This window comes from Lycium ferocissimum, chromosome 12, assembly GCF_029784015.1.
Source record: "Lycium ferocissimum isolate CSIRO_LF1 chromosome 12, AGI_CSIRO_Lferr_CH_V1, whole genome shotgun sequence".
Classification (NCBI taxonomy): Eukaryota; Viridiplantae; Streptophyta; class Magnoliopsida; order Solanales; family Solanaceae; genus Lycium; species Lycium ferocissimum.
The window spans coordinates 7,478,564-7,489,519 of record NC_081353.1 but is presented as its reverse complement, the minus strand read 5'-3'; the positions used below and the strand labels follow the sequence as shown (position 1 = coordinate 7,489,519).

The 10,956-nt window shown below is 36.9% G+C and overlaps 2 protein-coding genes across 2 annotated transcripts; both read left to right on the top strand.

Annotated features, from left to right (window-relative positions):
- Positions 1-2,485: 2,485 nt before the first annotated feature.
- LOC132039042 (F-box protein SKIP19-like) lies at positions 2,486-5,591 on the top strand. The gene is made up of 3 exons (XM_059429593.1): positions 2,486-2,526; positions 2,930-3,277; positions 4,756-5,591. The coding sequence occupies exons 1-3, from the start codon at positions 2,486-2,488 to the stop codon at positions 4,799-4,801; spliced, it is 435 nt and encodes a 144-aa protein (XP_059285576.1). The 3' UTR covers positions 4,802-5,591.
- On the top strand, positions 5,059-5,433 carry LOC132039041 (F-box protein SKIP19-like). The gene has a single exon (XM_059429591.1). It carries the CDS (start codon positions 5,059-5,061, stop codon positions 5,431-5,433), a length of 375 nt encoding a protein of 124 aa, XP_059285574.1.
- Positions 5,592-10,956: the final 5,365 nt, after the last annotated feature.

The following is a 10,956-nucleotide window of genomic DNA, read 5'->3' as shown; positions in this document are numbered from 1 at the left end:
TAAAACTTTTATGACCCCATGGATAGTTATTGAATGCCTCATGATCCTCCGAGAGTTTAATCAAACCAAGTTCTATATTATTCTTTACATCCCTTGCCCAAAGAATAGAATTCACAAACCAAACTAAGCACAATGACTCCTTGTGCTTTCTTGAGATAGTTTCTGACTTCAAGTCTGCTAGCAAATCCGCTGCTTTGTAGCTCTTTCCACAAACTTCCACTAAATCCAAATCATCATCAACCTTGGCTTTGCCTTTCTTGGCTGCCTTGGATGACTTGGGTGTCTTGGCTCCCTTGGATGACTTGGGTGTCTTGGCTCCCTTCTTTAATGTAAGCGTAGGAAGAGGTGAGAAGGAGCATGACACCTCGGTCCGGTGATTATGGCAAACTCCTTGATGCCAAAAAACAAGGCGGCATGCCGCGGTAGTTTATCCATATCTCATCGATTTCTTTTGCAAATAATTCTTCGTTTGAGAAGACCATACACAATGGTCATTTGAAACCTTGCATTGTTGTCTCGAGGCAAATCTAGATACATGCCAAAACATGTGGCCACTGAAGAAATCCTCAAGTCCTCCTCACGAAGTATCTTCCTAAAGTAATCAAAGGGCTTGCCCATGTGATTTTACAACAAGATCACCATTCAAATCACCTAGTTTATCCATTGGCATGCACACGGAACTTCTCAATACTTTTGAAAGTTTTGACAACTTCATCATTGGAAGGTACATCAATATCGATCCCAATAGAAGAATGACCCCCGATCGCCGACCTTTCAAAAGATGCGATTTTATCCTCTTCATTGTCATCATTATTTACATCATGTTCTTCTTCTTCTTCTTCTTCTTCTTCTTCTTCTTCTTCTTCTTCTTCTTCTTCTTCTTCTTCTTCTTCTTCTTCTTCTTCATTGTTTTCTTCTTCTTCTTTATCTTCTTCTCTTTCTTCTTCTTCTTTATCTTCTTCTTTTTCTTCTTCTTTTTCTTCGGCTTCTTCTTCTTCTTCTTCTTCTTCTTCTTTTCTTCTTGTTCTTCTACTTGATCTTCTTTACTTTCTTGGCCAGAAACTCCTACTTGAGAGGTTTCTGTTTCGGTTGTTCGAAAGAATATTTGCACATTCAGCAAGATCATCTAATGATGCCCCCTTATATCTTTTACTACTTGTAGATGATTTCTCCCCTTTTCTTTTTCGTGAAGACATTTTATACGCACACGGGATATAAGCAAAAACACTTTCAATTGATTTGTGCACCATTTAAAGTAAACAAATAATGAATTTTTATAACAAAGCATATGTTGCAACAAGTGTGTAATATATTGGAACAACTCCATCATACGTTCCAACAACTTAATAAGTTGTTGGAACATGATTATACATCATTGGAAAATATCAATACGATTATTTGCGGCTTCTCGGCTAAAGAAGTATTGATTATTTCCAACGGACGGATAATCTGTTGCAACATAGCGCAAAGTTGTTGGAACATATGATTGAGTTGTTACAACGGACTAATCTTTGGAAATCATCGAAACGATTCTTTAAAACTTCCTCGGCAACAACTGTTTTAACAATTTTCAACAGATTTTAAATCTGTTGCAACAACATATTCACTTGCTGCAACAACCTCAGCAACTGTTTGGGTTTTTACCAACAGATTAGAAATCTGTTGCAACAGATTACTCAGCTGTTGGGTAAAAACAAAAACAAAAAAAGGCAAGGCCCTTTTTCCTAAGCCTTACAAGGACAACAACAGGACAACAACATCTATTTCAGCACGTCGAGTGCAATCTCAGTGTATTACAAACACACAACATAGTAAAAAATTGAACAAAATACACAGCATTGCATAGACACACCCTGCCCATGTTCTTCCTCTTCTTCTTTAACCAAAATTAATCATTTTCGTACTTTTATTTCAAAACCCTAACTTTTGAACTAGAAAAAACATTTGTTTCAATACAAACACACAACCATCACAAGTTAAACAAAATAAACCAACCTCGTTTGTCAAACAAGTCTGCGATTCTTTGCAACAACTTACTACATTGGAAAAATCCAAAAAAAATTCAACCCTTTTTTCAAAACCCCAAGGAGAACAAGAACACAAACGGTACCAAAAACCATAATTTCACAACCACATACACTATTTAACAACACGAAACACCAACAAGTGGAACAAATAGAGCAAATACGGGTTTTGTAAGCCCAACAAGCCCTTTTTTCGAACTCTAAGGAGAAAGAGAACACAAACAACATCAAAAACCAGAATTTCACAACCACATACACTATTTACAAACACACAAACCCCAACAACTCGAACAAATACGGCAAATAAGGGTTTCTCAAGCATTTGAACAACAAAATAAATAACATTACGAGACAAACCCATGTTATTTTTCTTCTTCTCGACCAAAATCATCATTTTCTCATTTTGATTTCAAAACCTAACTTTAAAAGAAGAAAATATTGAGCGATTTTACCTGAGAGAAATGGAGAGCAGCAGTTCGTTGTTGAGTCGGCTTTTGAAGAGGTTGATGACGGTTTGAAGAAGCACATTTAGCGGTTGAGATCAGTTCGTGGGTTTGAACTTGAAAGTTTGAAGGAGCGATTGAGATGATCGTGTGTTTTGAATGAAGTTCGTGTGGTTTGATATGGACCGATGTTGAGTTTGAAATAAATGGGGGGTTGGATTAAATGGTTTGGGGTCTTTTTTGTATTTTATAAAAGATTAACAAGTTTGGCAAAATACATTTTCAACCCCAATTTTCTTAATTCCAAATTTAATTGGGTTTTGACTTAATGTGGTCCCTACAAGTCACCTTTAGTAATTTCCAAACTTAAACGACACCTTCAGTTAATTCTTCCAAGCTTCCCGCCCCAATCGAGCCCTAGAAGAAAACAATGAATAGAAAGAGAAAGAGAAAGAGAAAAAGAAAAAGAAAAAGAAAAAGAAAAGGTAAAAACAAGAAGAATCGGTCAATGGTGAAAAACCCACCTTGGTTGGAACAAGGGGAAGATATATGGGCCAACATATTGCACAGATTAGGTGCAATAGAAATACTGGAAACGGCACAGAAAGTGTGCACTACTTGTAGGCGAGTGGGTAAGGACCCTTCGATGTGGCGTGTCATTAACATGTCGAATCACGGCGACCTCTTTAAAATTCCCTATGATTTAGAGGTAATGTGTCACCACGCCATTGATCGTAGCCAAGGTGAACTTGTTCATATCCATTTAGAGTACTTTGCTTCTGATCAGTTGCTTCAGTACACAGCAGAAAGGTAATTTGCTGTTTTTTTTTTTTTTTTTGGTTGACCTGTTTAGAAAATGTTATGTTTTCCCTTGAGAATTGGGAGGGTTTTAGCATGGTTGCCCTGGTTGGTGGTGGTCTCGGGGTGAATTCACCAGAAACTAATTTAATTGGTGGGCCTTTGGACATAAAAAATGTGAAACTTGGAAAAGGTTGAAATTTGGAGTAGTTTTTGGACATGAATACAACTAGGAAAAGTGTTGAAATTTTGTGAGTGATATGGAATGAAAAATGTGAAAGCACGTATTTGGTGTTTTGAATTCCGGATGAAGTTGAATTCCGGAAAACTGTAACAATTCTATGTCCAGATATGATTCTGGAATAAAACTCCAGAAAGAAAGTGAAAATTTTCCATGGCCAAACGTACCCTTAATATTACAATGTCTGTCTCAAGAACTTTTACACTATTAGTATAGTTTTATATGCTGACTTGCCCCAACATTGTAAAAATTCCATCAGTGTATAGAAGTTAAATTCGAAAACATAAATTTAAAACATAAATTTCTATTTTCTGTGACTATATTTGACAGAAGTAGACATTAAAACGGCGACTCGTTTGATCAGTTGGACTAGGAAACACGATCTGTTTGGGATCATAATTTATAATTATTTTTGCCCCATTTCTTGTTTTTGCATATTATTTGTATGTGCATTTAGCAAAATTTTCAGTCGTTATGTGCTTGAAGTATATATTCTGGCCGAAATTGGTACGTGGCTTAGCGTCGAGAGTGTTCCAGTTCTATCACTTGACTCTTTTTTTTTTTTTTTTAATAACCGTGGTTTCCGGGCCAGCTTGCACACATCTCGAGACTCTCTTAGGGTGTAGGTTTTGATCATTGGCGAAGATAATCAATCAATGACACCACTTGGCCTAAGGTGGCGCCCTCCATGGTTCCATCTGAGCAAGAGTCTAAACAATGTGACCCTTAGTGTGAAAAATGAGAGAAGATCGGTGACTAGTCTATGAGATAGCTAGCGACTAGCCTCTACCTCATCTCAACAAGCAAAGAACCATTACAACCCGTTTTTGGATACAAAACACCCATGCTTTAGCACCTGGTGCAACGGCAAGCACCAGTTTAACTTGGGGGTAATATTCTCTTTCAAGTTCCTATTTTTCAGATTGCAATGAAAGAGAGAAAAGATGAATATTAGGCCTTTATTTTCTTTCTGAGTTCGTTAATGTGGTGGTTTTGTACTTTTTGTATGTGTTGCCTCTAAAATCCCACTCTCCCCCGACAGGAAATAAAATAATAAAATACCAAAAAGAGAACCGTTTCTTGGCTATGCAGAGGTAATCTATTGCCTTGCCATTTTTTTTTTTTTTTTGAAGTAATGTAGAAAATTGTTCTATCCTGCGGTAGACTTGTACTAATCTTCTGTTTTAGGCATTGTGTTTGGTAATTTTCATCAGTCTGCCATTAATTCATTTATGCTTCTGTTCACCAGATCAGGAAAACTGAAAAGACTTCGTATTGCGTGTTGCTACCGTTGAGTATATAAAGGCTTGGATGCAGTAGCTCATAAGCTACCACTGTTAGAAGAGCTAAGTTTGACACACACTACCATCACACCAAAGTCATTGAAGCTCTTGGTGGCTCGTGCCTGAAGTTGAAGTCGTTTGAATTGAATAACTCATTCAAGGAGGATTTTATTGACGACTCCGATGAAGAATATGAAAGAAATAAAGAGGCTCAAGCTATTGTTAATAGCATTCCTGCCTTGCAACACCTTCAGCTCATTGGGAACTGTATGTCAAACAAAGGCCTTGAAGCTATTCTTAGCGGTTGTCCTAACCTTGAATCACTTGACCTACGACAGTGCAACGACATTTGGCTCAACGAAGACTTGAGTAACAGAATTTCTCGACAGATTAAAGATGTGAAGCACCCTCATGATTCTTTGGATGGTCTTAAAGTTTCATTTGAGTATGAGGATGGAATTGATGAGTATAGCGAGCTTGGTGACACGTCTGATGATGACTATAGCGAGTTTGGTGACACTTCTGATGATGACTATAGCGAGCTTGGTGACACGTCTGATGATTACTATAGCAAGCTTGGTGACACGTCTGATGATGACTATAACGAGCTTGGTGACACAACTGATGAGGACTCTGGTTTTTGAAAAGATATAGGTAACCTGTTTCTTGGATTAGCCTCGTTTATGAAGTTGCGGGCTTTTTTTGGTCATTGGATTGTGAATGGTTCTCCAGGTGTCCGCTGATTGAATTTTATCAAGTGTGTTAACATTGCTTTATTGGAATGACTTGGCTGAACTTCAAATACCGTGTCCAAGTTTATTTCATTTGAAGAACTAACAAACTCCCCTGGATTTTCAACCCCTCAGAAATTAGATTGAGGGGATATATAACGGTTTGAAGTTTACTGTCTTTTCATCTTTTACCAAATAACTGTAGCGCAAATGCTTTAGGAAAAGAAAGATCAATCCAGATTAATGGATCTTTAAATAAACAAATCGGGATAATGCATAACTCTCGGATTTGGAGTTACGTACCTTTATGTTGCAGGGCCCCTTATATCCCTCGAACTTGTTCGAAGTGGAATTAATAACCCTTCTTAGGAGATAACAAAATTTATATTAGGATTATAATATGCAACCATTTAATCTTTTACTTTTCATTTTTTTCTCTTCTTACTTTATATCCATGCTTTTCTATGAGTTGTTTAGCTTTTGAGGGATTTATAAGTTATAAAATAGGCCCACTTTCTCACTTGAATACTCCAACTTAAAAAATAATCATCTTCTCAAAGTTTTCTTACTTTATATCTTTTTGCTGTTAATCTATGATTTGCATTTGTCGTTTCAGGCTAAGTTTGAGGGCCTTTTTATGTATTATGCCTATAAAATAAAAAGATAGTACTCTCTTTTTTTGACCCATCATTTACAATTTAGAGCAAATTTTCATCATTGCTCAAGTACCCTTTATGTTGTATATTATTGGCTTGAGATGTATTACATGGGGTGGCATGATCAATGAGGATTCATAGAGCCGATCTTAACTTGTTTGATATAAGGCTTATTATTTTTTCTCTTCCTTTTTCCTATTTTTTCTTCCTGTAAATGTATTTCTGAAGTTTTATGCTAGTCCACCATTAAAGACCAACGGTATACTTCTCATAATTCCAGTCGCCCTCTCATATTTCCAATCATTCGTCTTCTCCATAAATTGAATCCCACTCCCCTCACGATTCAGGTAGCAGCTTTCCCGTGAGGGAAATCTCATGCTACTGTACTTCCATTAAAATCAAACAGGTTTTCCTTAAAGAATATACTTTAGTTGCTGATGTCTGTGGTGCAGTCATAGAGGAGTTAACAGAGAATGGATGTGTGCGTGTGTGTTGTTCAAGTCTTGTAATTTGAACCCGTGGGCTTACATGCAAAACTAGAAAAATTAAAGGAAAAAAAATGGTAAAGATCTGCAGAACCATATGCATGGAAGTTTGTATTAGATTTATACTTACCCCTTGCTATGATAAATAACAGTTCATGCGATGACTTGTTTGTTATCCGTTTGAGCACCTCAGACTCGAACAGCTTAACATCTTGTTGCAAGCAAATTGTTTTAAACGTCGTCTTTCATCAGTAGCTTTTTGGTTCTTGCCCTCTCACAGGTGTGCACATACAGGTGGTACCACTTAAGTATATTATTATGACGCAGCATTCCAAGCGTCCTATCAAAGTGCGGAATTTGTTCTTGGATTGTTTTATTAACTATTTATTCGTGTTGTATTGTCACTGTTGCACTCGTATAAGATAACAGTGCTTGGCAATTAATAGACACCCTCACACAACTATGACATGGCGTACCTCACACATGGTAAAAAAATTCGTTTCGGCCTATTATGATCATTTTTGTTGTTTCGAATATCAACTGTGCCTTCTCATGTATATGTCTAATTGTTTAACAATTTTTTCTTCCCTCCTAAATATGATTAAGTGCTATACCTCTGTTTTATTTGTTTATTAAAAGGTTTGCTAAGTATAGATACATTCTAACCATAATTTTCCTTTTCCCCTCTTCCTTTGCATGAATATACCCGCACGGGCCCAATTGGGCTTGGACCTGCATGTTCGCTGTTTCCGTTGGGCTCTGGCGCCAACACCTCATTCTATGAAGTCCAAATGCAGACGTTAAGGCCCAATCATGGATAAAAATAGTCCACATCTCAGCTGGTGGGCTTAGTAAACCCACCAGCCCATTTTCCTTTATACTCATGCTCATATATGTTGTATGTTAGATACTTGTGTAAAGATTGAAACCCTTACTTAGAGCCTAGATGAAATTGGATTATGCGAACGATGCTAATATCGTTAGAACGAACAGGAAACACGACGTGTTTAAACTTTGGACCCAACAAAAGATAACGAGATACTTACTTGACCAAAGCAAAACAGTGGTGAAAAAATGATTTCCATGAGAAGTAAAAATGAGATGGTCTTCTTTTTCCTCTTAAAATCAAATTTTAAACTTATAAGTTTGACATGAAAAAAATTCAGAGAAGGTTCATTAAAAGAAAGTTTTATTTGGAAAAGGATGCAAAAAATAGATTGAAATGGTTTCAAACAGTTTTGGGCCTTGGCCCTCATAAGTTTAAATAAAAGAAGGGACTTCACTTTTAACTTGAGTTTGGACTTTTTTTTTTTCGCGGATTGCCCTTCATTTGGGGTGGTCTTTAATTTTTGCCCTTCAAATTGGTGGTCTTTAAGTATTGCCCTTCGCCTAACACCCTGAGGTTGTGGGTTCGAACCCCAGCTCAGTTAAAAAAAAAAAAAAAAAAATTCGCAAGCCAAAATTTCGCTAGGCAGAATTTTTGCAAATCTGCCCATGTAAATTCTGCCTGAAGGGCAAATTTTAAAGACCACCATTTTGAGGGGTAAAAATTAAAAACCACCTCCAGCGAAGGGCAATCCTGCAAATTGCCTGAGTTTGGATAAAGATTGGGACAAAGAACACGGTTGACCTACATTTAAAAGGGGAAATACATGACTTTACTTCAAAAAATCTTATTTGTAAAAAAGGTATAAAGTTTTATACAAAATTTTGTATAACTTATGGCATATTGAAACAAAGACATTTACGTGAACATTTTAAGAAAAATAACTTATATGGATAAATAGGATTATGACACTTTGGACTAAATCAAGTAGAAGTCTACTTGGGGGAACCTTGAGTGCGTTTTGTTCCAAAAAAGTGAAATAAACTGTTCAAATCCTTATTTGTATTTTCAAAAAGATCCAATTCTTTTGACAAAAGATGAAAGGAACTTTATTTGTCATGAAACCATTTCCCTTTTTAGTATGCCTTGACTTTTATATACACACATTTTAAACACACTTTTTAAGCAGTATTTACTAAACCCATCATTCTGCGGATTCTAAATACCGGAGCGCCTAACACTTCCTCGGGAAATCACCTGAACTGTTACATCTCGTAGTTTCGTCCGTTGAGATTCGTTAGGTGTTAGTTGTCCTAATCGTGGAAACTGGGGTTATCTTCTAGGATATATGAGATTATATGTTCCTATATTATGGTTATGGGGGGGGGGGGTTTAAGCCCATGAAATAAGCTATGGAAGGATTTGAGAACAAGCAAATTAAGGAATTGAGTTTGTCGGAATTTTGGGAAAACTTGGCAAAATATTTGGACAGGATTTTGGTCCAACTTTGGAGAGGTATATCTCCTAGGATATGAGGAGTTTTGTTGTGTTTATTTTCTCCAAATTGAATTTCATCGAGTCTAGCTTCCAATGCAACAAACCGTTCATCAATGTGACATCGGAGTAAAAAGTTATGGGTGTTTTAAGACAGACTGCTCGAGCAGAACATTTTGATGGACAAGTTTGATACCTTCCCAGTGTAAAATAGTCACAGTGAGCCATGTTTGGTCAAGGGCAGTTTGATAGAGCATTTTGATGGCCCGTAGGAATTTTGACGGCCAGTCAAAGTGGGCGCAGGATTGCCCGTTAGGATTTTTTAAGTTACGCTTTATATATTTCGTTTTACTTCATTTGGACATTTTATTTTCCCAAATCAGATCCAAGAGCTCTCCAAAAACTCTCTCTTCAACTCCATAAACTAATCCAAGCTAAAATCTAAGAGAAATTAAAGATCAAGAGGCAAGAATCAAGTTATCTATGTGTTAGAAGTCTTGCTAGGGTTAGTAGACTTCAAGAATTCTTTGGGTATTGAAGCTAGGGTTTTCATATAAGTTGATAGCTTGCTCCAAAGCTCACTCTTATGAGATAAAAGGTTAGTTTTCATGCTTATTACATGTTATCAAGAATGTTTAGTTGTTGAACAACTTGGGTAAAAGGAGAAAGTAGAAAATGAGGTTTAAACGTAGTTTTCATGATGTTTTGAGTAGTAAGCTAATTTGAGTCATGATTCTTAATATGATATGGATATAATCATGTTATGGAAGGTAATAATAGTAATGAGGAAACGTTTTATGAAAATGTGCAAAGAGTTGGTGTGAAGTTGTTATTATAAGTTGAACACGTGTATGAATTTTGAGACTTAATGGAATATGACTACTTGATTATGATATTGTGGATGTTGTTACAGTTGTTTGGGAGTTGTTTCGCAATATGTTAGAAGCCGATGAAATAGGGCAAATGCTGCCCAATTTTCGTTAGCTCATGAATTGCTCTAGTTTAAAGTCAAGAGTGCCTTTAAGACTTAACCATGGTATGAATCCTTTTAAATGTAGATTTCTCAAGCTTGGGCGGTGAACGCTAAGTAGTTAAGAAGTCAAAGAGGTATGTAAGGCTAACCTTTCTTTCTTAAGGCATGATCCCATCGTTGTATACCTTCATGTGGATTCCACATTGTCTTCCAAGATGACTTCATTCCTAGAATCGCTAAGGCTCATGATCCTTGATAAATCTCATGATGCCATTGGTCCCATCTTATGATAGTTGATTCTCTAAGGAAGGATATAATGAAAATGATGATGACGATGATGATGTTGAGGACATGTATGTACTCCTATGTATACATAGTTATATATTAAAGTATGACTACTAAGAACACCGAGCTTATATAGCCGGGTATGATATCTATCGCGTGCACACCACTGCAGTTGGGTACGGATGACACTGAGCCTTGGTAGGGCTATGTATGTATAACACCGAACCTTATCATAGCCGGGTATGTAAGACACCGAACCTCTATGGTCGGGTATGATACTACTATATGTATAAATGTATGAAATGGATGTTTCCCATTAGAAAGAGGGTAAGTAAATATGATGAACGTCGCTAGAGGTATAAATGGCTCTTTCATTCCATGACTTTCCTATCTTATGTTATTTCTCATGCTTCTATTATGTTGTTGATTATGCTTTACATACTCAGTACATTATTCGTATTGACGTCCTTTTGTTTGTGGACGCTGCGTCATGCCCGCAGGTGGACAGGGAGATAGACTTGACCCGTAGATCGCTTGTTCGTAGATCGCATAGAGAAGCTCCATTTGATTAGCCGTTGGCCGTTGGTACTATTCTTTTGTGTATATGTATGGGCATGGCGGGGCCCTGTCCCGTCCTTATGATGATATTCCTACTCTTCTTAGAGGCTTGTAGACAGTCATGTATAGTAAATGTCTTTTGCCTTGTTGGCTCATATT